This window comes from Myxine glutinosa, chromosome 9 (genome assembly GCF_964187855.1).
Source record: "Myxine glutinosa chromosome 9, kmMyxGlut1.1, whole genome shotgun sequence".
NCBI lineage: Eukaryota > Metazoa > Chordata > Myxini > Myxiniformes > Myxinidae > Myxine > Myxine glutinosa.
Window position 1 is genome coordinate 45,415,256 of NC_136269.1, and position 27,465 is coordinate 45,442,720.

Genomic DNA, 27,465 nt, shown 5'->3' on the forward strand with positions numbered 1-27,465 from the left:
TTGAGATACACCACCACAGGCTTAAAATCTTTAAGATTCTAAGGCCATTTCACTGTGCATGACAACCAGTCAGTCATAGTTGAGCTGGTACTCAACTCGAGTTGAGTACCAGCTTGCTGGGATGAATGATCCCGGTGTGTACCCCGATTTAGAATAGGTACACTGTATCCCTGCGCATCGTAAGAGGCGACTAAGGGTTGGCATCAGGAAGGGCATCCAGCCATAAAATATTGCCTCAAACAGGGAACCGTGATCGTCATGGGGCCCGCAACGCTAACCCCTGCTCTCGCGGAGAAAATGGCCTTAAAACGATCATTCATTCATTCATTCCTTTTGCATCAACAAGCCTCCCAAACATGATAATAGTAAAATCGTTTTAAACGTATACTCTGCATCGACACGCTCAAGTATGACTTTCCCATCGGTGTTAAAAAAAATCACGAAGATTTGGGTAGAACATGTCCAAATATGAACCTTCAAGCTTTGCACGGCCTATATTGGCGGGCCCTTTTGCAATTATGAGCTGCAATATATGAAGTCTTTGGGCGAGTTGATCAGAAAGTTCTCCAAATCTTTAAGCTTTGTGAGCCGGTTCATCCTGAAATCCTTATCTGGCACGCTTAAATACTTAGGCCAGACTACCTCCATGGACCCCATTACAAGCGATTTCTGTGCATGAGCGCCGAGCAATCTGGAGCAGTTTGTCATTGCGTATTTGTGCGCACCCTGGAAAGGCTTAACATTGTTTCACGCACAGACACAGCCCACAGAGATGTGACTGGTACTAACAGTTGGTGCGAACAACACCGAAACTGGCGTGATCCCGCTAATGGAGAGAAGGTCCAAGTTTCCTTGTATTTAAATGTGGATGTGGTCCTTCATGAGGGAAAAGTGCAATTGTAACAATTATGGGTAATGCATGGAATGTATTGCGTGTTGGTTGTTTGCTTTACTTGTGGCGACATAAAAGTTGTGAATTTTACAGGGCGTTAATGTAGATTCCATGGAAATAACAGGGAAGGATAAGTGGAGGTGCTTTAGGTGTCCTGTTGTTAATGGTTTTACAGGTGAGTTGTTGAAGTTGTGGTTTGCTTTTTGTTTTTGGTGATATTCATGTGAGATTATTATTACTTCTTTTTTAAAAATCCTCTGTAATTGTGAGGCTCGGATTCTGCACGTCTATGGATGCACCTTTGGCTCAGAACCTTTGGGGCATAGACTCAAATCCACCTCTGGTTTCCCCTGGCTAACTTTGCCTCAAAGGACCACCTTGCTTGGTGCTCTGGAATTACTTGCAATGGACATTTTGTGAAGTTTTAAATTGGGAAGTTGTTGGTCATGTACTGTGACATGCTGTGCATCAGTTTGAATTCACGGTGTGTCGAGTCTAACCAGTTGACTTTGAGGCACGACGCAGTGACTAACGTAATGGATCAAAGGCAGATTGGTCAGTAGCACAATGTGTCTTATTTCGGTCGTATTGGTCATTTTAAATATATTTATTTATTTTATGCACAGTGATGACTCTAGCCTTGTGGATTAAAGTCACGATGCCATAGGCCTATGTTGATTCTAATAATCAAATATGTTCGTCTTTTACGTCCTGGTTTAAAAAAAACAACCAAATGGAACTGTAATAACATGCAGTTCACTCTTCCCAATTTGTAGATGTGTTCTGGAGACTGTTTGAATTGATGATAATTGTCGACTTGTACATTTTCTAAAAGTTGGAACTATCGCTTCCATAGTCCAGCATACACCAACTAAAACCCGCGTCCATTTGCTTGTGCTACTTTGTTTCTGTACATTGGTCTCCACTTGGAGGTTTCAGGAACTTGCGACAACGATGGACATCCAAATGTGATGTTAGCACCATAATATATAACGGATTGCTTAGGAAAACAAAATCATTTGTTTATCATATGAAGATGTTGTGGAGGATGGTGATGGATAAACATCCCCATTAGGCAGGGAGAGTAGCAATGAAGGCCCAAACCAGAGCTACTTCCTTGTATATTAACCCAGATTCACCGAATCAATTTCTGCAGTTTCAACACCTCCATAATTGTATGCTATGTACTCAAGAAATGGGTAAATACTTTGCTGGGTTTGTGTACAAGTAAGTGAAGTCCAGGCCTCCAAAGAGCTCTAGCTTTTACAGAATAAATGGCCTCAGGCCAGTACAAATATGTACAGTATTACATAGTGGTCTACATACAGTGCATTCAGAAAGTATTCAGACCCATTCACTTTTTTCACATTTTTTTTTATGTTGCAGCCTTATGCTGAAATCGTTTAAATTCATTTTTTCCCTCATCAATCTACACTCAATACCCCATAATGACAAAGAGAAAACCGGATTTTAGAAAGTTTTGCAAATTTATTAAAAAGAAAAAACTGAAATATCACATTGACATAAGTATTCATACCCTTTGCTATGACACTTGAAATTTAGCTCAGGTGCCTCCCATTTCTCTTGATCATCTTTGAGATGTTTCTACACCTTGAGTGGAGTCCACCTGTGGTAAATTCAATTGATTGGACATGATTTGGAAAGGCACACACCTGTCTATATAAGGTCTCACAGCTGACAATGCATATCAGAGCAAAAACGAAGCCATGAGGTCAAAGGAACTGCCTGCAGAGCTCAGAGACAGGATTGTGTCGAGGCACAGATCTGGGGAAGCCTACAAAAAAAAAATTCTGCTGCATTGAAGCCTGGTGTTGGGCTAGTGGCTAGGGTGCCAGCTTAGGATCCTAGGATCCTGGGTTCGAATCCCGGTCGATCGCTGAATTAACGCCAGGGGGGTTGACTCAGCCTGTCATCCTTCCGAGGTTGGCAAATTGAGTACCAGTTCACTGGTAATTCCCTGTTTGTCGTAAAAAGGCGACAAAAAGGGTTGGCGGCAGGAAGGGCATCCGGCCGTAAAACATTGCTTCAAAAAGGGGACCCAAAAAAACAACAACCACGGTCCCCGAAAAAGGCCAACCCCCGCTTGCGGGGGAAAATGGCCTCTAAAAGGTGGTTATTGAAGGTTCCCAAGAGACAGTGGCCTCCATAATTCTTAAATGGAATAAGTTTGGAACAACCAGGGCTCTTCCTAGAGCTGGCCTCCTGGCCAAACTGAGTAATCGGGGGAGAAGGGCCTTGGTAAGAGAGGTGACCAAGAACCCGATGGTCACTCTGGTTGAGCTTCACTGCAGCATTCCACCGATCTGGGCTATATGGCAGAGTGGCCAGACGGAAGCCAAACAGTTCAATCTTGGTTCATCAGACCACAGAATCTTGTTTCTCACAGTCTGAGTCCTTTAGGTGCTTTTTTGCAAACTCCAAGCGGCTTTCATGTGTCTTTCACTGCGGAGAGGCTTCCGTCTGGCCACTCTGCCATGAAGCCCAGATCGGTGGAGTGTTGCCGTGATGGTTGTCCTTCTGGAAGTTTCTCCCATCTCCACACAGGATCTCTGGAGCTCAGCCAGAGTGACTATCGGGTTCTTGGTCACCTCTCTTACCAAGACCCTTCTCCCCCGATTGCTCAGTTTGGCCGGGCGGCCGGCTCTAGGAAGAGTCCTGGTTGTTCCAAATTTCTTCCATTTAAGAATAATGGAGGCCACTGTGCTCTTGGGAACCTTCAATGCAGCAGAGATTTTTTTTTTTTTTGTAGGCTTTCCCAGATCTGTGCCTCGACACAATCCTGTCTCTGAGCTCTGCAGGCAGTTCCTTAGACCCCATGGCTTGGTTTTTGCTCTGATATGCATTGTCAGCTGTGAGACCTTATATAGACAGGTGTGTGCCTTTCCAAATCATGTCCAATCAATTGAATTTACCACAGGTAGACTCCAATCAAGGTGTAGAAAAATGTCAAAGATGATCAAGAGAAATGGGAGGCACCTGAGCTAAATTTCAAGTGTCATAGCAAAGGGTATGAATACTTACGTCAATGTGATATTTCAGTTTTTTCTTTTTAATAAATCTGCCAAACTTTCTAAAATCCTGTTTTCTCTTTGTCATTATGGGGGTATTGAGTGTAGATTGATGAGGGAAAAAATGAATTTAAACGATTTCAGCATAAGGCTGCAACATAACAAAATGTGAAAAAAGTGAAGGGGTCTGAATACTTTCTGAATGCACTGTAGCTCCCTATATGAAAGCCGATTTCGTCCAGTAGAAGCCGATAAACGTATTTTCAGTCCCCATGTTAAAGCTGCATACAGAGAAACAATCCCCATATATAAAGGGAGGGGTGCTTTGCGCCTCTCTTTGATAGCTGGATTAGCATTGGTGGGAATCTTCAGTGTTAGGTCCACAGGACAGTACAGAACACTTGGGGAGATTTGAATAAGGTTTCTAAATAGCAAGATAAACACAAATCTGAATTTGACAAAAGCCGTCAGTGCTTGAAATGCATGTTTGTTTGCTTGTCCCAAACAAAATTTGCTTCGGCCAACCATTTTCTCTGTTGTGGTTGCTCTGGAACGACCACATTATCCACTGTCTTGTGGGTGCCGCTATATTGTGATGTTAACAACCTCAATTCCAAGACATTGGTGCATTTGAGTGAGCTACTCGAGTTGCTCGAATAGTCCAGATCACACTGCATCCATGTCGTCTCTCGGTCTCTGAGCTATGCCATTAATAATAATGATAATAAAAATGGTTTCACAATCCTTTGGTATGCATGTATAGGTAAGACCATTGTGTCATCTGAAGAGGTACATACAGATTACATCGAAGGTGTAACTTGTTTATTCGTACATCTCAAAACCCAGGGCTAGCTGTTTTACCTCTCACTGTGTACTTGCCGTGTTTTCAAAGCAGGCTAACTGCCAGACGTTGAGCAATCTATGCTGCTCTTGTGATTGCCATTAGTCGTAACAACTTGTCTGCTTCTTTTTCTGGCACTAACTAAGTACAGCACATGTACATCCATAGTTCCTGCATTTATATGCATGACTTGTTCAATTTATCGATCGTAAATATATTGAATCCTTAAAAAATTCCATTTTCTTATTCACCCATTTCTCAAAACGTGTTACTGGAAAGGGATCTTTTATTTATTTATTTTCATTTGGCCTCAGGTTGAGTGACTAAATTAGCCTGCTACTTGCTGATCAGTGGATTGTACCACTCTACAGGGGTGGAGGGTGGTATTGTTGAGGAACACTGGATGATGATCGACGATCCACGATGGTTCTGCACAAAGTTTTGGAATGGTAAATGAAATGTGAAATAAACTGGAAAGCTCATCTGCACACATTTGAATGGCATGCCTGGGCAACAATTTTGTTTTGGCGAAGTTCCCGTTTTATACCTGCTGCCAGAAAATCGTCTGCTCAGAAAGTTGAATCCTCCAGTCATCGACCACTTGTCCTGAATACAAGACTTATTTTATCATTGCCACCTTGTGAGAATACAAGACATTTTCTGATGAATACAAGAATTTTTTTTTTCAGTTTTTGTCTTGTATTTTGGGACAACTGATTTTCTTTTTCTGTGGAGATGACCAGAAGATGTAAAACTCCATGGGACATCCATTTAATAATACTAGAACGGCACTCGTAAAGCTTAACCAAAACTCCGTCATTAACAGAACACTTTACTATTATGGCCCATATACCCGTATCATCCATGCACCCTGTTATGTCACATAGTTTTTTGGCATGAGTTATGAACGTCATAAATTCAATTCTTCACTCATATTGGATCATAGATCAGATATATAAAGTTTCAGCTTTTTTGGATAAGAATTTCAATTCAACCAATTATGGCTGGGATACCACTTTTCAGACGCCTTTGTTATCACTCTATATACCCCATGGGGAGTTGATGACCTATGCCAAGTTTCAATATTTTCCGTTGAGCGGTTTCGGGGAAAATAAATTTGGCTGTCATAACACGTGACATGAGATCAGAGTTGGCAATAAAGTATTTTCTATGGGGAGTCTCTCCTTGTTTAACGTTCAGAGAAGAGAAGAAGCAGTTGGATCAGAGATCATATTCAATCAGAGAAGCAGTTGGAGAGAACCATTTTAAGAGCAAAATTATATATATATGTGCACATAGACACACAAAGCAATAATATCGCATCCCCTTCTCGGTGAGACTAATAATAATACAATTGGATCCCTGATGGTGATGGGTATTTAGTTGATAGACCATTCAATCATTTATTAGTAAAACCTAGCAAGGGAGAGAGACCGAGAGAGAAAGAGAGATACAAAGACCGAGCTCTAAGGACAAATTATAATCTATATGTCCTTGTACTTAAAGTTGTCAAAATTTCATTGTGATGTAAATAAACCACCAACATGTAGTCCTTTTGATGACTGTGACTTTTAAGCCATTAGGTTAGAGTCATAATATTGTCTGGAGACTATGTTTAAACGTGCATATGTGGATTGGCCGATGTTTGAATGCGACAAAAAAAATAAATCTTTCCATCCAATTTTGAGTTTATAATTTTTGTACTCTGGGGGTAAATGTAAGACTTGAGATTTTTGTGAATCATTGTTCACAAACTTTGATTCGGTGTTTCATTTTCACTGAATCCTCCATGTCTTGTTTCAGGGCAAGTTAAAATGAAATATCTTTGGCATCTTGTCACAATCGATCTTTTGCTGGAGACCATGAAGCTGGAAGGAAGATCTAAAGTTTCTTTATCATACTTGTAATTTTCATTCTTTAATCTTGTTGTTGTTTGTTCCATGTGCCTTTTCCCCCAAATTACTATCTCTGCCTATGACCTTCCAGGAGAAGAGGAGATCACCTGTGGATAAGAACTTGAATGGTGAAAAGCAGAAAAAGTGAGTAGTAGTTGCAATTTGTCAAAAGTAAGATTTAAATTGCTTTGGTCTCACCTAATCAAACTGAAATTGGGAGAGGATAAAAGTGTACAACCTGTAACCTTGAGTCTCATTGATAGATTTTATTCACGTATGGTTTGAACCGCAGACCTCCCAGACTCTGAGAGGACGCTCTAACCACCCCATTACACCACATATATCAAACACTCTTATTCTGTGATGCCCAGTTTAGGAATATAAATGGCAAAGAATTGCTGGGATATATGGGCTTAACACATCCTCCTAAGGGACAGTGTGTTCAAAACGCCTCAATTTGTAGAACGTTTGATTTATTTAATTCTGGGACTACAAGCACACCAGTCATCTGTAGTTGGGCCAAATTAAAGAATTTTGTTGATGCATTTCTGAAATTAGGACATTTTCATGATTGAATTTATGTGGGAGGGGGAAAAAAATGACCTGTTTCACTATTTTCTTTTCTAGACGGCGGAGCAAAAGTCGAAGCAGGAGCAGGGACAGGAAGCACAGGTTTAGTTTGCCATTTCATGATTTGCAGTATACAACACTTAATTCTGATGTATTGTCAGCACTTATTCCTGATGTTTTTCTGTGTGAGTGTTTGTGTGTGTGTGTGTGTGTGTGTGTGGTTTATTATTCTTATTATTATTATTATTATTATTATTATTTTTTGGAGGTCCCAAGTTGGAAATGCACATGGATAATTGGGTAGAGTTTGCTTGATACTGTTTGTTTCAGTTTTATCCATCTGCAGTATGTACGTATGTACAGTTGGGCCTCACTTAACGTTGGAGATGTTCCTGAAAAGTGTGACTAAGTGGAACAACGTTAAGGAGAGCAAACCTTAACATGGAGCAAATTATATAAATAAGGTTGAAGTTTCTTGTCAATAATTTCCACAGAAACTGCTAAGTATCAAAAATGATACATTGTTACACTGCAAGGGAGATGTCTGCGGGGGATTGGAGGGGTGGGGGGTGGGGGGGGGGGGAACATTATGTCCTACGCAGCAAACGAGCAGAGACCAAACGGTGACAATTGAATAGATAATTACCCCTCTGCAAAGTCTTAATTATCTAATCTTGATGAATTAATCTTAATTTTGAAGATTCAACAGGACTGCTTTCTACTTGCGTATGTTGATGATGATGATGATGGCCTCTCACTTGTATGAGAAACCCGGGATACAGCAGGAGGTTGATGGGACAGAAAAACTGAAAATGATAAGTACGAAAAAAAAATGGCGACTGCACGCAGACTTCCTGACCGCATGCACTTGTGTGCACATAAAACAAAATACTGATCTTTGGTTATATTATATGTAACACAATCATTTTCTTATTTTCCACTAATGTCTGTAATCCCTGATTAATCCAACGGAAGCTTTACTTCCCCACTCCCAATTACGCATCATGTGATGTTGCTGGTTGGATTTTAGCTCAGCCATGAAGAGAATAAGGCATTTTCATTGGCCTTTAGATAAAAAAAAAAATTCGATTCCTGAAAGTAGTACGTTGCTGTCGTGTTGGCAACGGCGTACAAACGGAACATGTATTGAGGCAATGTACAGCGGGGCCTAATTGTGTATATGTATGTGCAGATCTTAACTGTCTTTTAGGACCGCAGTCAATGTTTCTCTCAATGTAGTTTATAATTGTTACTTTGCCAAATCCTCAGACCTACTGTTGTTGTTTTTTTATTCTTTTCAAAAATTCCTTGGGGTTGGCTGTTTTTATTATTCTTCCATAAAATGGTTAAATAACCGATAAAACAAAATTTCACTTTCATTTAGTGCTGGGTTTATCTTGGTAAAAACCTTGCAGCAGCAGGTCATTTGTTGTATGTTCTGAGCTGTTCCTGGCTGACATGTTGGGATGAAGTTGCCATTCACTGCGTGTATGAGTGTGGTTGTGTGTTTATGCTTGTTGACGTACAGTGGAGAAGGTGCATGGAGTGTGTGCAGAATGTAAGAGCGCCTTAAAAGGAAGTTGTTATCTGAATGTGTAGTCTGTTGTGCATTTGTGCAAGACTCTGATTTCCGGGTCGGTTTCGGATTGTGCCACACTGCAGTTAAGGGGCTAATGCAGTGAGGGGCATAACATTTTATCCCTCGTTCAGGATTGGTTCAACGGAAAAGAACGTGATTTCGCCGATTGCTGCTCAAATCGGTCAGCAAACTAATTGTATTGTTTTATGTATACTGTACATTGAAAGCTGTCTTGAGATAAGTTATACATTCTGAATTGACTCATATTGCTTGTCCCTCATTTCTTTCCACATTCTCAATTTGAGGACTATGCTGTTTTAACATTTACACTGGCTGGCCAAAACCTGGAGAATAGCTTTTATTTTTTAATTAAAACACCCTGTTCATTAATAGAGGGTTCCAAAAATTGATTTTTCTAAGCAATCAAGAGGTACCGTATTTTTCTTCGTACAAGTCAAATTGGCTAATTTTCCCATTTTTATTTCATTCGTTCATATACAAGTCGATTTGGAGTATAAGATGCTAGATCAACTGCAGTAGTTAACAAAACTGTTAGTCAGTCAGAAAGAAAAAGTTGTTGATTCCTCCTTGACATTGTCGCAACACATCACTTCCTACCGTATTTCCCAGGGTCATGAATAGTGCTGACAGGATGGCCTAGAGGTACACTCACTCACCTCTAAGCTATTTAGCCTGGGTTTGAATCCCTGCCCTACCTGTCACCCCTGTGTTTCACAGGCAAGGTGATTCATCAGTGTGTGCCTTTCCTTTGATGGACGTTAAATGGACAATTCAAGTTCAATTGCTCACCTACACTACTGGTCAAAAGTTTTAGAACACCACAATTCTTCCAGTTTTTATTGAAATTTGCGCAGTTTAATGTCTCAATGTACTCTGAAATTAAGCATAGAATAAATAAACAATTGGAGATAAAAAAGAGAAATCATAGAATCATTTTGTTTAACAAAATTTAATTTAAATTTTTGACTGAGCAAAGTAGCCATCTTTTGCAGATATAACCGCTGAACACACTCGTGGCATTCTTTCTACAATGGAAATCAAATATTGTTCGGGAAGTTCTTCCCAACACTGTTGCAGAAGTTCCCACAAATGTGTTGCACTTGCAGGTTGCCTTGCTTTCACCCTTCTGTCCAGTTCATCCCAAACCAGCTCGATGGGGTTTAAGAGTGGAGACTGTGCTGGCCATTGCATGATTTGAAGCCTACCGTCTTGTTCTTTTCCTCGAAGGTAGTTTTGACATATTGTAGGTCTTTCCTTTGGATAAATTGCAAAGAAAGCCAAGGTGTCAGTGAGTACAGTTTCCTGCACCATCAAAAGGCACTTGGAAACTGGAGGAAACTCTGACAGGAAGAGATCTGGCAGACCCAAAGCCACAACAGAATCCGAAGACAGGTTTCTGAGAGTCAACAGCTTGCGTGATAGGCGGCTCACAGGACAACAGCTTCAAGCACAGTTTAACACTGAGCAAATTTGAAATCTTTGGTTCATCACGCAGGGTTTTTGTACGTCACCGAGTAGGCGAAAGGATGGTTCCTCAGTGTGTGATACCAACTGTCAAACATGGAGGAGGAAGCATGATGGTCTGGGGCTCTTGTTGGATCCAGAGTCGGCGATTTGCATAGAGTGACTGGCACCCTGAACCAAAAGGGCTACCATAGCATTTTGCGGCGCCATGCAAAACACTCTGGTATACGCCTAGTTGGTCAGGGGTTCATCCTACAGCAAGATAATGACCCGAAACGCACCTCCACGCTATGTCAAAACTACCTTTGAGGAAAAGAACAAGACGGTAGGCTTCAAATCATGGAATGGCCAGCACAGTCTCCAGCCTTAAACCCCATCGAGCTGGTTTGGAATGAACTGGGCAGAAGGGTGAAAGCAAAGCAACCGACAAATGCAACACATTTGTGGGAACTTCTGCTGCAGTGTTGGGAAGAACCGAACAATATTTGATTTCCATTGTAGAAAGAATGTCACGAATGTATTCGGCGGTTATATCTGCAAAAGGTGGCTACTTTGCTGAGTCAAAATTTTAAATTAAATTTTGTTAAACAAAATGATTCTATGATTTCTTTTTGTATCTCCAATTGTTTATTTGTTCTATGCTTAATTTCAGAGTACATTGAAGCCTGGTGTTGGCTGAGCGGTTAGGGTGCCGGCTTGGGATCCCAGGATCCTGGGTTTGAATCCCCCCGGTCGATCACCGAATTAACGCCAGGGGGGTTAACTCAGCCTGTCATCCTTCTCAGGTCGGCAAATTGAGTACCAGTTCACTGGTAATTCCCTGTGTGTCGCAAGAGGCGACTAACAGGGTTGGCGGCAGGAAGGGCATCCGGCCATAAAACTGCTTCAAAAAGGTGACCACTGTGCCCAAAAAAGGCCAACCCCTGCTCTGTGGGGAAAAATGGCCTCTAAAGGTGGGAGATTGAGACATTAAACTGCGTAAATTTCAATAAAAACTGGAAAAATTTAGGTGTTGTCAAACTTTTGACCGGTAGTGTAATCGGCAAACGTTCTGGGCAATGACCTCTCTCGTGTGCTTTAATTTGACAATTATGCAATTTATTTCAGAAAATATCACACTTTGCACCTTTTTTTTCCCCTTCATTAAGTTTAATGCCTTAAACCATAGATAAGTAAAGTAAAAGTTGAGGCTCGGACCTCTGGAAGGGAGGGAGGAGGCGGGAGAGGAACGGGAATTATCGACTTATTTGCTGAAAAATACGGTACGTAATGCTTGTCGATGGGTGCGAAAGCTTTATGATGAGGGATACCACTTTGCTGGGATCGTTGGCAGCATGAACTTGGGTTTCCCCAAGTGGATGTTGCTTGATTTTAACAACTTGTGTCTTATCGGGCATGACAACAATGACGCTATGTTTAGCAGCCCAAAAAAATGTTTGCTCTTGCATTTCATTCCATTTTTTTTTCCAAACATTAATAGTTGAGGGGAGAGTGGAGGTGCACTCTTATCTAGTGTTCTTGTACGGCTGAAATTTCAAAAGCAGACCAAATAATTTTAAATATCCGAGGGTGGAATCGATGAGATTTGTGACATTGGAGACTTGTAATAGCAGTTTTTATTGGTTACTTGGTGAAACTATGTCAGACAACACTACTTGGTATTTTATTTGCCTGTCTTTGAGGGAATTAATTTTGTACATTTATCACGTACCAGGTGGCAATGCATAAATTTCCCCTTGCCATGACCTGAAGATATCGTCACAAAACAAGGTTCTGTGATCGATCGATGTCCCACCAAGAGTCAGTCGAGTGTGGTCGAAACCTGATTTTATTCAAAGGTACAACACAAAGTGACACTCGAATGCTATATAACGTGGCACTGTACAAAGAAGAAGGTGACTCGCTTCTTCCTCTCCGCAATTCTCTATCCCCCGCCCCCACTTTTTGTCTTATATTATCACTCCACAAGGCTTTGATAAAATCCCTCTTCTTAGAAATTGCTCTTTCTTAACAGATGGTTCCACATCTGGAAGCTCCTAGAATTTATTTGTCGAACCTACATGATTCCATAGCCAGAAGTCACTAGAATCTACCTGAACAAACTATTTTTCTACAAGGTATAAATCTAACTTCTTGTCGCGTTTTACCTTATTCCATATTTAGCTCAACATTTGGTATTTGTTACCTCAACAAGCTTTATAAAATCCTAAATAATAAACAATTGATTCTAACGACAATTGATACAACGGTGTACAAAATGTGAAATGCTCCAAGATGATTAGACAGTGCACAGGGCGTCGATACACCGCTTAACAAAATCATTCAGAATTTGTGACAGATCTGTACGTCAAATGCAGTTGTAACGACAAATTAGAGCATTACTTGTCATTTTGGCCAGGCAGTGTATTTGTGAGTTAAAATGATATACAGCGTGGGAAGCACTGGGATTTATCTTGCTAGAAATGGAATGTTTAATCTTGACCATTGTATTCCAAGTTGGTTTGGGTTCCTGCCTGGTGAAACACATCAACACTTTGTTTATTTATTATTTTTTTGGATTGCTGTAAATTAACTTTAGATAACATCTGCCTCCTGTTTTAGAAAATTTTTTTTTTATACAAGATAGAGGCTCGTGCAAGAGCTAACATTTATCACAAAACGACAAACTGACACATACAACATAAAACATATGATAAAGGGAGTGGGAGAACAAGATGGAGAGTAGGGACTGGGAGATCTGTGGGAGGGAGAGGGCTTGGGGTGCGGGGGGAGGCAAGGGAAGGAGGGGGGGGAGTGAGAGAGGTAAAAAAAACACATGGACACTGCTAGGACTTCCAGGAAAGAAGTCGGTATTTCAAAAGAGTGGATCTGGGGTGAATTAACGGGTGAAGAAAAGATCAAGGTTTTGGATGGGGGAAGAGAAGAGATGGTGGTGGACAGCTGTTTTAAAGACGTGGAGTGGGGAGTGGGATTGAAGAGAGTGAGGGAGTTTGTTCCAGAGGTGGGAGAAAAGAGGAATGAAAGAGTGAAGGTGAATAGAGTCTTGATTTTGGCAGTTTAACCATAAGATGGTTGCTGGCAGATCTTGTGCGCCCTGTATTTGGGGGGACAGAGCTCAGAGAGAGCTGGGGGAGCAAGGCCGGAGAGGAGTCGGTAGAAGACAGAAAGACCACCAACCTGCCTGCTGTGAGTGAATGAAAGGCCCTCAGAGTTAGCTTCATCGTGGGAGATTCCAATGATTCTGAAAGCTTCGGTTTCAACAGCGTGAAGCCGAGCTAGGTGTGAGGCAGGAGCACCAGCCCAGAGGGGAGAGCAATATTCCATTGAGCTGCGGATGAAAGCCTTGTATGGGGTGAGGAGCTCAGGTGTGCCAAGGAAGGACTTCGCATGACGGAGGATGCCCAGTCGGCGACTGGCTTTCGAGGCCAGCTTGGAAATGTGGTTTTTCCCAGGAAAGATCATTGCAGATAGTGAGACCCAAAAGCTTGAGCGACAGAACTTCTTGGAGAGGATTGTTGAGAAAGTAGATTGGAGGGTTGTCCAGTCGGTCTTTTCGGAGAGACATAGTGAGAGTGTGAGATTTGTCAGGATTGAAAGAAATGTTGCACTTGTTTGACCAGTTTGTGATTTTGTCCAGGTCAGCAGAGTGTCAAGAGGCTTCAGACTTCTCATCTGAGGGTTGAGATATGGAGCGGCAGAGAGTGGAGTCATCAGCAAAGAGATAGAGAGGATTTTCCAGAGAGTCGGAGAGATCATTGATGAAGACCTGAAAAGCACGGGGCCCAGAACACTGCCTTGGGGAACTCCCCAAGAGTTCCATGAAGCAACTTCCCTTCACCTCAAGGAAGGCCAATCCAACTGGAGGTAATCTCAGGAAGGGGAGATCAGAGAAAACCATTTAGGGCCACACATTGACTACGACCAGAGCAGAAGTCTGCAAGCCATGCATGGAGATTTCCATAGATACCATAATAGGAGAGTTTGGTGAGCAGAGCGGGGTGCCAGACCGTATTGAAGGCACGTGATATGTCAAGTGAGACAGCTCTGATTTCCTGTTTAGCATTAAGGACCTCCATCCATTGTTGAGACAGCAGAAGCAGCATGTCCAGAGTAGAATGACCTGGTCTGAATCCAAAATGATGATCCAAGATCAAGCCATTGGAGAAAAGGAAGGATTTGATGTCAGAAGCGATGATTGATTCCATGAATTTGCTGATTATTGGGTGCAGGCTGCTTGGTCTGTAGTTGCAAGGATCTGTTTTTGCACCTTTTTGTGTACAGCTGTAATGTTAGCTTATTTCCAAGCAGATGGCAGATGACCTTGAGCAAAAGAGAGGGTGAAGAGAACAGAGAAAGGGTGAGATAGAGCGGCAGAGCAGGGTTTTAGGACCCTTGGGTTGATGCCGTCTGGTCCAGTTGTGGAATCAGAGTCGAGGATTGACAGAGACTTCTCCACCTTGTCAGGAGAGAAGGACACAGAGTCCAGGAGCAGCTGGGTACGGTGGGTGCAGAGAGAGACGGGTTTGGGATACAAGATTTTGAGGCAAACAGAGTTGAGGCATTCAGCTTTTTCACGCGCGGAGTCGGCTGTGTAGCCGTTTGAGGTTAGGGAGGGGTGGGAGGGGGAACAAACACCAGAAACAGATTTGACCAGATGCCACCAGGATTTGGAGGAGGGAGACAGGTTAGAGAGTTCAGTTTTGAGAGCAGTGAGAGCAGTGTATTGTTTCCTGGCTCCCCTAACGGTAGACACACACTTGTTCCGAGCTTTGTGAAAGGAAGTGAGATTACCTTCAGTTGGATTAGCCTTCCATGAGGTGAAGTCAAGTTGCTTCATGGCGACTGCCTCACCACAAGCTTCAGTGTACCATGGACGGGATAAAAGGTACGCCAACTGAAGACGAGAAGGGGTGAATCTGTGCATGAGAGAGAGCAATTTACTTTGGAAGAATTCCCAGGCAGAGTTGATGTCAGAGGCAGTGGAGATGGGATACCAGTCCAGATGATTGATGGCTGCTTCACGAACGTGCCAGTCAGCCTGAGTGAAATGCCAGACTCGTCGACGCTGAGGAGGCTCTCTGAGAATGGCCAGAGAGATATCCACTTTAACAAGGAAATGATCAGAAGAACCGATTGGAGCAGAAGAAGAGCAGCAGACATTTCCAGGGAAGTGAGACATAACCAAGTCTAGAAGAGAAGATACTCCATTGACTGTGATCTGGGGTGGGAAATTTACAGATTGTGTCAGTCCCAGTGAATCGCAGAAGTACTTTGCTGAGGTGCCATGGCTGGTGTGAGAGGAACCCACACCCAGCCAACTGGCATGATGACAGTTGAAGTCACCACATATGAGGAAGAGAGAGTTGGGATGAGTGGATGGAAGTTGGTCCATGTTGTCAGACAGGGAGATGTAAATGGGTTTGCAGGACGGTATAGAAGACATATGAACAAAAGGTGGGAGCGGAGAGGAAGCCGTCTCCAGAGGTACTCCTGGGGGTGGTGTGGAGTGAGGGCAGTGCAAGGAGAGTGAGGAAGAGTGTTTTTGATAAAGATAGCAACCCCACCACCAGGGCGAGGCTCAGATCTATCATACCAGAGGAGGGAGTAACCAGGAAGAGATATTATGGAATCGGAGACATCTTGAAGGAGGAAAGTTTCTGTTAAGCAGATTACGTCTGGTTTGTCAGAAGCAACCTGTATAGAGAGATCAATCAGGTTTGAGTGAAGGCCCCAGACGTTTGAGGTCCATACCGTCAATGAAGAGGGAGGGGGAGCATCGGGTACAGGACAGGGGAGGGGTCGGGTAAGATGAGGGGGGAGAGGGGGAGAAAGGGAGGTAGGGAGAGCTTTTGATAGTGTGTCGGAGATTGCAGAAGGGTTTGGAGAAAGGGAAGGATGAGGAGGACAAATGGTTTGATGGTGAAGGGAAGAGGCACATTGAGGGAGGCAGAGCAAAATTGGAGGAGGTGGAGGTATGTGATGGAAGGGAGAGGAAGTGGGGAGGTGGCAGCTTTGAGGAGGAGGGGGGAGTAGGGAGAATTGGAGAAAAATAGTAGGGGAGAGATTTGAAGGGGAGGGTTGGGGGGGGGGGTGTTTTGATGGGGAGGGGTGGAATGAAGATGAGTTTAGAGAATACAACAACAACAACAACAACAGGCATTTTAAGGCCATTTTCCCTGCAAGAGTGGGGGTTGGCCTTGTGGTCCCCATGACAATCTTCATAGTTTAGAGAATGTAGAAAGGAATGACTGTAAGAGATTGAATATTTTTTGGAAATGGAATGATTTGATGAGGAAATTGAAAAAAGCCTTTAAAACCGGAAGAAAAACAGCGTGTTGTAATAAACCATTGAATAAAATACTGCAGGGGAAAGTGTAAACATTTAAACAAACCCGTGAAAAACAATCTGGGAAAAGTCCCTGAAGTAAGGGCGTGGATCAGAGAAAGGAGAAAGGGTTAAATGAGATGAAGGAAACTAGAATTGGAAGGGCGAGTTTCGGCTGGAGATGGAAGGAAGAGGTGGGAGAAAAGGAGATAAAGGGGGCGGGGCGAGACTGCAAGCACACTTGCCCGTGAGGATATAAGGAAATATATATATAGTTTTTTGTATTTAAAACGTTAGACAAAGGGTAGATCTTCGGGAAAGTTAGGGGGAGAAGAGAAAATCTAAGAAATAAGCAATACAGCGAAGGAAAGAACTTAAATTCACAAAACACCGATGGGGGGAGGGAAGCCTAGAGAGACCAGGCCGCGCACGCGGTTCAAGCAGAAAGCGATTAATTATACACAGGTTTGCATTAATTGCAAACCAACACCAACTAGAAACGCACAGTAACACACTGTAACACATGAACAATAAAAGAACGAGTGGAAATTTGACGAAGACACGAATGGAAAAATACTTTAACTTTGCTGCCGTGCAGAGGTCGAAGGCGCTTCTTTGCTCAAGGGACCGGAAACGGAAGTCCAATTTACCGCCCCCCTGCTTTCCAGTTTCGTTCCCAGACTCATTTGAGCCCACTTGTTACAACACTTCAGTTAATAGATTTTATTTGACTAAATGTATGGGTTGGGTGGAAGTTGCTTTTGTGCCTACTTTTAACAGCAGCAAAGTAACTGTGCAACATACTAAAATATCTCTTTTGTGTTTTGCGTATTAAAGTCAGATTTATTGATCAAAGAAAGGGTTTAAAACATTTTTTCAAAATATTAAAATTGAAGAATTTTACTTCCTTGTAGAGATTAATATGGTTTGTTGTACATGTTTGAAACTTTCTCTCCCCACCCTTTTGAAAACATTTTTCCCTCCCCAAGCCGTGAGCGACACCGTAGTCGTAGCCGGGAGCGGAGGCACCGAAGTAGAGAGCGGCGTAGCTCAAGTCGCAGCAAGGAGCGCAGCAGACACCATGTTCCACGAGGTGGTGCTGACAGACGCTGGGGTGGACGCGGAGGATTTCGTGGTGTTGGCTTGTGAGTTCACACCACAACATCAACCAAATGCAAGCCAGACAATCTATATAATAATAGCGTAAGGACTCGACTTTGTTATCCCTTTTACGCCGCACCCAGTGACCCGATGCCCACGGCACTAATGGATTTACGATCTACGAACCGCGCTCTTTGTTTATCACGTACAGACATACTCGAAAAATCTGAATTAGCTGACGTTGTGGCCCAAAAGCATCCGAGTAACTGCCGATACGACGCCAGCTTACGACGCCATCGTATTGGCATCTGCTGGGCGAAGGCGAAGCAAGCCGTCCGCTGAGTGGACAATCCCAGAGTGGTGCTATGCCGATTCCTATTACGAATCCATTCATTTTTCAAAAGTATATCGTAGCGTTGTCATTTAAGTAGATTGCAATAAATACGTTGTTCATATATGCACTCTTCATTCTCATCTTTCTTCCTAACTCTTACTCGGACAAGCAAATCCCCTATGCCATCCATAATGGTACACTCTATCCATACACCACATCCTCCCTTCCGTGGATGTTCCACGGGTTTCGGCTCGTTAAAAACTAAATGTTTAGCCAAACTAGTTTAGTTTTTTTGCTACACTTCCTCCCCCCAATCACCTCGGCTTGTAACTTTTAAATTGCTGATGATATCAAACTTGCATTTATTCACTTCCTTTTGATTAATTTATTTTCTAGTTTTCTGTGTGTTTTTAATCCGAGCAGTCCATAATTAAGTTTGGAATTGGTACCTTTAAATAACCAAAATGCCTCACTCTTATTTAGCTCGCGCTTCTTTAACAGCTTATACCACTATCTAATGGATAAAATTTAAAAAAATAACCACCTTTAGAGGCCATTTTTCCCCGCAAAGCGGGGGTTGGCCTTTTTCGGGAACCGTAGTTGTTGTTGATTTTTGGTCCCCTTTTTGAAGCAATGTTTTACGGCCGGATGCCCTTCCTGACGCCAACCCTTTTTGCCGCCTTTAACGACAAACAGGGAATTACCAGTGAACTGGTACTCAATTAGCCGACCTTGGAAGGATGACAGGCTGAGTCAACCCCCCTGGCGTTAATTCAGCGATCGACCGGGATTCGAACCCAGGATCCTAGGATCCTAAGCCGGCACCCTAGCCGCTAGCCCAACACCAGGGTTGTACCACTATCCAATGGATGATGAATAATTTTATTTGCTGGCTATGTGCCAGTGTTAACGTACAAACATCTTCTCGTAACGTTTGATTGAATGCAAGAAGAGGTGATGAAAGTATTTTTGGGGAAACTATGTTATGGAAGCAATTAAATGCGCTTGTTTCTCTTTTGAAGTCTATGAACAATCCTCGGGTTGCTGTAATGAGGCTATTGAATAAGCTTGTTGATGAATCGAGGCCAATTAAAGATGGGCTTGATGCAATATTGAAACCAATGAATGAAAAGCTTGTTGCCTAATTGAGGCCAATAAGTTCTGTCATGCATATTAATGAGATGTTGATGATAGATACATCTTACTATAATTCACCAAATGTCCGTCCGTCTGTCTGTCCGTTCGAAGGTACCGCAAAAACGGCTGAACCGATCGCAACGATATTTTGGGTGGGTAATCCCCGTGGAGTAAAATAGGCTATATTGTTTTTCCAATTTTTTTCCAAATACTATGGAATAATATTTACCTGATATGAACAGTGATGTGGCTTTTGTTGAAATTCTATGTACCAGGAGAGAGTAGATCGACTCCTGACGAACTCTTCCTATATAAACGTGCGGCTCCGAAGGAACACGTCTGCGTGTGCAAGGCGACTGAGAAACAGGTGTAGCGGCCGCTTCCGTGTTACAGATTCGGCGCGCACTCTTCACACACAAACGTGCGACTGAGAAAGACGTGTAGCAGCCGCTTCCGTTTTGCAGAATTCAATCTTTTTTCAAAATTGGCGCGATGTACTGTTTAGATTTTGATGATTTGCGTGTGATATGATTCAACGGATGTTTATATGAATCGTTTAAAATAAAAAAGCCTTCAATTTCTGATATTTTGCCTTTTCATTCGGGCTTCCCAATTGAAGCCCCCGCCCATAGGGCAGGTACCGTTGCTAGTTATATGAATTTGCACTGGTTCGAGATTGGCCTAATTAATTTGGACATGGGAAATTTGCTTTACATGATGTTTTACTCTCAGATTCACCACCAGATTCTTGCAAAATATATATTTTCATCAGAATGATCAATTTTTATTTCACATTTGGCGAATTTTTGAAGTGCCAAAAGAGAACCAATGCAAACGCTTAAGGTTTTGCAGAAAAAAGAAAATTTATTGTAATGCAAAAGTTCAAAGGTGAATAAGAAAATTCTCAAATCCAGTTTTTTTACGACTCAGGTCCTTCTTGTTTATTCAGTCTTGTGCAATTTTATTATTTGCCTGTTTGCATCAGCAGGGCGGATGTTGATCTTGTTTGAATTGATGATTTGATGATTTTAGCCAGACCTTAGGCTATGGTGATTATTTTAGGCCATATCATCATCATACCCATCTATCCATCCATCATCGTCATAATCATGAGTTACTTGAGCAAAGGGTGACCACCATCTTTTTCTGGTTTTGTGTTAGTAGTACACCCGCTCACTACGGGAGCGGCATGAAGGGTAATTCCTCTTTGGGGTATATAGATTACAGTCTCTCTATGGTCGGGTCTCAAGAACGTTGGGTGTGTTCATTTACCAAGTTTCTTGTGAAAAGATCGCCATTTGGTTGAAGCATTCGAGCAAGCACGCCATTCAAAACCGTTAAAGAAACGGCTGGCTTGGCAAGTGCTAGCTAGCTGTTTGGAAATTACATCATAGACGTAATGATGTAACGGACACAAATCTGATGTATTTTAACTTCCAGTAAGTTTGCAGTCACTACAAAGGGATTAGTGTTACGAATAGATTTACTATAATGTTAATGTTACGTTATCATTCTTTCTAAAATGATATTACCATAAAAAACCGAGGCAAATTCCCTACTTCCTCGGTTATTAATATTAGTGCTGAACACCGCTTGGATCATTGATCATGAACCATACACCGCTTCAATCTATTAACTTTCCATTCACGATATTGGGATTAAAGTGTTATGGTTATATTTACTATATTATTATTATTATTATTATTATTATTATTATTACGAAAACGATACGACTGAAACGATACACTACTGTATTAAGAAACCTGGCCTTAATTTGTCCGAAGCGGTCCGAAGATGAGTCATAACGCCTAAGGCCTATTCGTACCGTACGGTATTGTTGGAAGAGCCATAACGTCTATGCTTTCGATATTTCATGATCATTTTAACAATCGGTTCGTTTGTGTTTCACACTGAATTCAAAATGTAAAGGTAGAGCATGGCGATTGTGATATATGACAGGTTCGACGATATGTTCGGCATGAACGGCATATAAATCAAAATGGTGGAGTGTGGAGAGTCAGCTGCTGTACACCGTAATGACATCATACGTAATCACATCACCCTGTCATGTGACCATATCCTCAGCTCTGATTGGTATACGTTCGAGGGGACATGCATACGGACGGACAAACACTGTTATAGACGGCTTCACCCGATGGACTTCACCGTAAAAATTATGTTGCTGTGCTAAGTTGTGAACCAGTGGTGTGATTTTGAGAAAACTTTGTAGAAGTATATATTATGATGCAAAGATGAACTGATTAAATTTTGGCATGAAGAGGTCAGAGGCCATGTCAGGTAAAAATGTGATACTTGAGAACAGCTGAAGGGATGTTAGTCAAATTTGGTAGACGTATGTATAAACCATGCTCAATGCGTCCAGTCATGATAAATAAATAATCTCTTACTAAAAGGTCAAGGGTCAGAGGTCACATTAAAACTCATTCAAGCGTCTTTGGGCTTCCTGAAAAGCGCTATATAAAATAAATGCATTATTATTATTATTATGTTGATGTGATACCATTGATTATGGGATTTCAACGAATCTAAGTACATGTACCATGATACATATGTACAGATTAGATATTGAGGTCAAAGTTAGAGTAAGCAAAGACTTTATGTGGGCGGAGGCATATCTGTCGACGTCGCTATGTCAAATTATGTCTCGTTTGAAGTGGGTATGCATATGTGTGTGCGTAATAACGTTCTCTTATTTTTGTTTTCTTCTTTTTTTTTGCAGCCGGGGTGGCTTTCGGGGGGCTGACTTGTAAGTTTGTTGCGTCGGGATAGGATGCAAGTAAAATGGTTTGCTCAGAATGAGACGCACTCATCGTTACTTACATTCTTGCCTGTTTCATTCATTTTTCAGTCGCAGGGGCTTTATCAGTCGAAGTCAAAGCCCACACTACAAAGAAAAGAGTCCTGTAAGGTGAGATTATCACGAGATGCTGATGGCTTTTGTGTGATCATCGTGGGTAATCCCTTGGTTATTTGTCAAGATTGGTTTGTAAAAGAGGTATAACTTCAAACTGAATTTTAATTTTTTCATACGCTTGTTTTTATTTCGAGAATTCTAAAGTCTTTGCCTGTCGACAATCTTACTTTTTCTGCACTTACTTGCTACCACGTTCTCCAGGTGCAGTAATCGGTCTGCAGTGTTTTGTGCATGTCTCAGCTCATGTTTGGCAGAGTTAATTTTGTTTTGCTTTGAAATTTCAAGTACAGTAATATCCTGCACTGTGCGATCCATTTTGTGTTCACTTCAGCACAAATTAAAAACATTTGGTTTTTAATTACGATAAAAAATATTTTAAATCTGTCAAGCGAGCGAACAATCGGTTTGTTTGTTTTTCACACTGAATGAAAAGTGTAAAGGTAGAGCATGGCGATTGTGACATCCGACAGGTTCGACGATATGTTCGGCCTGTACAAAATTGGAATCAAAATGGCGGTGTGCGGAGAGTCAGCCGCCGTAGTGACATCAGGCGTAATCACAGCACCCTGTCATTAGGGTGGTCCAAAAATGCAAAAAAATCACTTTTTAATCTGGATTTTGATGCTCTATTGGATTATTGTTAGAAATGGTCTAAATCATTCACCCAAAAAATGTTTTGCATCTGAGTCATCTATAAACTCATACACACTCAACATATAAATTTGTCATTTTGGTCAATTTTAATGACTTACAAAGACTTTAGAAATATTTTTTTCCTAAATAATGTCATTGATGGTACATACCCCTGTGAAGTTCTCATGGTCGAAACATGAGTCAGACATGTATGAACATGTTTCAAACATGTTTCAAGCATTGTCAAACATGTTTCGACCATGATGATTTCACACTCACAGGCGCAAGCGCATGCAAAAAGTCATGAACCACAAAATGGCTTAGTACAATAGTGCATGTACTTTTTCCACCTAGGTTGCTATTGGATTGTTCTCATTTAGCCAAATTTGGTGAAAAACGCCATATTTCAATTGAAGTGTGTATGAGTTTCTAGATGGAATTGAGCAAAAATATTTGGTGGGTGAATGGTTTAGACCATTTCTAACAATAATCCAGTAGAGCATCAAAATCGGAGAGATCGATGTTTTTTGGACCACCCTACCTGTCATGTGACCAGATCCTCAGCTCTGATTGGTATACGTTTGAAGTGACATGCATACATGCATATATATATACATACATACATACATACATACATACATACATACATACGGACGGACAAACTCTGTTCTAGATGGCTTTGCCCTTTTGGCTATGCCGTAAAAACTTCCTCATGTGGAGTCAATCATACTTATGAAGTTTCAGATTGATCTGTTGAGTGGTTCTGGAGATATATTTACCTTAAATCCAAGATGACCACCATTCCACCAGACTGATGATGTCATAGTTCAGAACCATTTTTCCTTATGGGGAGTTGATCATACGTATGAAATTTCGTATTGATCCATTCAGCAGTTCTGGAGAAAAAGAGGTTTGAAGATTTTCTTTAAATCCAAGGTGGCCGCCATATCACATGACTGATGACGTAATGGTTCACAAATATTTTTTCCACATGAGTAGTTGATCATATGTATGACATTTTGCATCGATCCATCAAGAGGTACTCCAGAAAATATTAAATTTTTTGCCTTAAATTCAAGATGGCAGCCAAACCACATGACTGATTATGTCAGTTTGCAAATATTTTCCACCATCGGAATGTGAAAGTGTTTCAAGTTTCGTATCGATCGGGTAAGCGCCATTTCGGCGAAGTACATTTTTAATGTTTTATTTTTAAATCCAATATGGCCACCATACCACTTGACCAATGACTTTTTTTTTCGCAAACTTTTATCCCCATGGTGATCATATTTGTAAAATTTTGTGTTGATCCATTCAGCGGTTCTGGCAAAGAAAATGGTTAAAGTTTATGACTTCATAAGGAATGTCAGCCAATGTAAGTCAAAATTGCAAAAACAAAATTCATGATGCCACTAAGTTACATCGGTATCTATAATGAGTTAAAGTTTCGTAGAGGTAGCTATAACGGTTTTCTCGGAATCGTCTCCACAAAAAGTGTGAGAATAATAATAATCCTTACAAGAACAATAGGCTTCCAGTGGGAACCTCACTGGAAGACTGATAATGTTGCTCTTTCAAACATTTGTACTGGTACCTTTTCCAAAAGGAAAAATGTACTACATCTTAAATTTTTATTGTTATTTTGAATTATTTACATTTGCGTTATCTTCGTAAACACATTTTACATGGAAGTTGATGCTAATTTAATGGGTCTAAGTTTATCTGAGATAGAGCTGCATATTGTATTTTTGTTTGGACATAAACTGGGATCTTAAAAAAAAAACCAAAATAAAATTATTATCATAATTTTCAACAATCGTGTTTACATGAAGTGATTTGTTGATTTTCCACTTTTTTTCTTCTTCAATTTCCACTTGCATATCTATGGATAAGCCGCATGGAAAAATAACTGCAACCATGGGTTGTATAACTTGTGCAGTTTTGGTAAGACGAATGCATGAAGTACAATGAAAAACAAATTGTCCTATTTGTACAAAATACTTTAGCTTAAGATTTTTATATTGAAGCTTTAAATGAGCTTTTGAGCATAGATTATGTTTCAGCATTTCTTCCTATTGCTAATAAAAGCTTAAATCGTACCAGAAAGCTTTTTAATAAATCGATTAAAGTCCCTTTTTAAAAGTAAAAAATTAATTTTTTTTTTTTTGGGGGGTGGCGGGGGGGGGGGGGGACTCGTGGAAAGGTTGTTCTATTTGGATAAGAGGAATTAAAGCTTTAAAATGGCAGTGGTTTGAGTTCTAGACATTACACTCATGCTATGTTTTACTTTATTCTGCCCTTACTGAAGAGGTGCAGGTTTCCAATGCATATTGTAGTTTTATATTGATGAGTGTTGTGGAGCTCTTGCTCACGTGTTAAATTATTATTAAAACTGTCTTTTTTGAATTTTTTTTAAACTGTACTCTGATAGTGTGGGAGGAATTATAAGCAGAATAATTATTCTACAGTGTTTTTTGATCGGGAGAGAGAGTAGGTGAATTATCACCTGCAGTCTGACCGAAATTATTTTATCAGGATGGGAAATCATGGACTGTTGGGCTCTTGCTCACGCACCAAGGCAATAATAAACCATTTGGTGTAATTCTTTGTTTTGTAATTATGTAATGTTTTTTTTTATGAATAAAGGGATCGAGATATATATATATACTCAACATCAAAATAAACTTATCAAATCTTTAGAGGGACACTCCTTGAAATCCTCCACAACAACAACAACAACATGCGTTTTAAAGGCCATTTTCCCTGCTAGAGCGGGGGTTAGCCTTGCGGTCCCCATGACAATCTTCTCCATTTTGCCCTATTTTCTGCATCTCTCCTTGTTAACCCCCTTGCCCGCATTTCTTCTTCCACCATCTTTCGCCAAGTCTTTCTCGGTCTTCCCTGTCTTCTACTTCCTTCTACATTCATTTCCATCACTCTTCTCAACCAGTCACTTTCATCCTTCCTCAACACATGACCAAACCATCTCAACCTGTTCCTCTTCACAGCATCAATCACAGGCTCTATTCCCATCATCTTTCGCAATTCATCATTTGTCTTCCTCTCTCTCAACGATACTCCGCACATCCGTCGAACCATTCGCATTTCCACCCTTTCCAACCTTCGTTGCTGCTCTACGTTCATTACCCATGTCTCGCTCCCATAAATCATAACACTTCTCACACATGCAGCATACACCTTTCCCTTCAGCTTCAACGACACTCCCCTCATCATCAGCACGCCACTCAATTCCCGAAACTTCTTCCATGCACATCTCACTCGCAAAAATGAAAAATATTTGAACAAAGAGGTAAAGTTCAGCTATCTTTACTAAACACATGTCTAAACAAGAGGTTGCCTCAATCACAAAAAAACAAAGCATGAACATCACAAGGGGTGGTGCAACAAAAGTCACAGCACTGTAACACAAAGGCACGCCCCTGAATACAGCCAAAACAAAATGACACAGGAATGGACACAACACTCCTAACAGTCAAGGACAGAATGACAACAGTCCTCAATATCGTGTGTGTCCTCCCTGAGCTGTGATGCAGGCTGTACACCTCTGACGCATGCTCTGTACCAGGCGTATGATGTGGTCCTGGGGAAGTCTGTCCCACTCCTCTTGCAAGCCTTGAATGAGCATTTGCCGATTGACAGCCGTTGATCTCCTCGATGCAAGACGTCGACCAAGCTCATCCCATAAACGATCACGAAGATGCTGCAGCACAATTCAGCGGTCTTTGTTTGGGGTGGTTACCCGTGGTCTTCCTCTTTGTGGACCATCATTCACAGTTCCAGTTTCACCGTAACGCCTGGCCAGGTTGGAAATTGCAGGCTGTGAAGCAACCAAGACATTGGGCAATTGTTTGCTGGCTTACCCCAGCCTCAAGCATCCCAATTGCCCTTAAACGTTGTTCAGATGTTTGGTGTGGCATCTGAATTTTCTTGATGTTTTCCCTGTCAGAAGCCTCTAGAGTCTAGAGCAGTGGTTCCCAACCTTTTCTATGCCCCACACCCCTAGGAAATATTTGATTAATGTTCGCACCCCCTACAAAAGTAATATCACATTTGAAGATGGTCAAATTTTTGAACCACAAATTGAACAAATTGAATTTAAAAAGTAAGATTTGAACTCAGTGCATTAAATGCAAATATCAATTGAGCAATTGTATTCTAATTTATTCAGAAAAAAATGAAACACTAAAATCCATCCCAATTGTGAACATAAAATTCAATGACTTCTATATTTTTGAACCACAAATTGAACCACATACAATACTGTGGGTGAACAAATTGAACTAAAAAATAAGATTTTAACTCGGTGCATGAAATGCAAATATAAATTGAGCAATTAGATTCTAATTTATTCAGAAAAAAAAGAAACAGTAAAATCAATCCCAATTGTGAACATAAAATTCAATGACCTCTATATTTTTTATCCACAAATTGAACCACATACAATACTGCGGGTGAATCAATTGAACTCAAAAAATAAGATTTTAACTCGGTGCATGAAATGCAAATATAAATTGAGCAATTATATTTTAATTTACACAGAAAAAATTTGAAACAGTAAAATCAATCCCAATTGTGAACAAAAAATTCAATGACTTCTTTGTTCCTGCTTCTCTTTCATGATTTTGTCAAAACGTGGAACTTTCTTGCTGACTGCGATCTGCAGGTCTTGCAGGTGCCCCGTCAGTGCA

At 41.2% G+C, this 27,465-nt stretch overlaps 1 protein-coding gene across 3 annotated transcripts in view; it reads left to right on the forward strand.

Annotated features, from left to right (window-relative positions):
• RBM39 (RNA binding motif protein 39) overlaps positions 1-27,465 on the forward strand; it is a 140,327-nt gene that overhangs the window by 2,304 nt on the left and 110,558 nt on the right. Inside the window, exons 3-8 of one of the 3 annotated variants that reach the window (XM_078784319.1) lie at positions 6,749-6,801; positions 7,285-7,329; positions 12,006-12,129; positions 17,606-17,761; positions 21,929-21,955; positions 22,058-22,117. Coding sequence is in view for 1 of the 3 variants with exons in the window: in XM_068129200.2 (XP_067985301.1) it covers positions 6,749-6,801; positions 7,285-7,329; positions 17,606-17,761; positions 21,929-21,955; positions 22,058-22,117 (341 nt within the window). In the remaining 2 variants the exon portion in view is untranslated. Of the gene's footprint in view, positions 1-6,748; positions 6,802-7,284; positions 7,330-8,942; positions 8,988-12,005; positions 12,130-17,605; positions 17,762-21,928; positions 21,956-22,057; positions 22,118-27,465 lie in introns of those variants that run through there. The other 2 variants (XM_068129200.2, XM_078784320.1) reach the window with 2 other exon arrangements.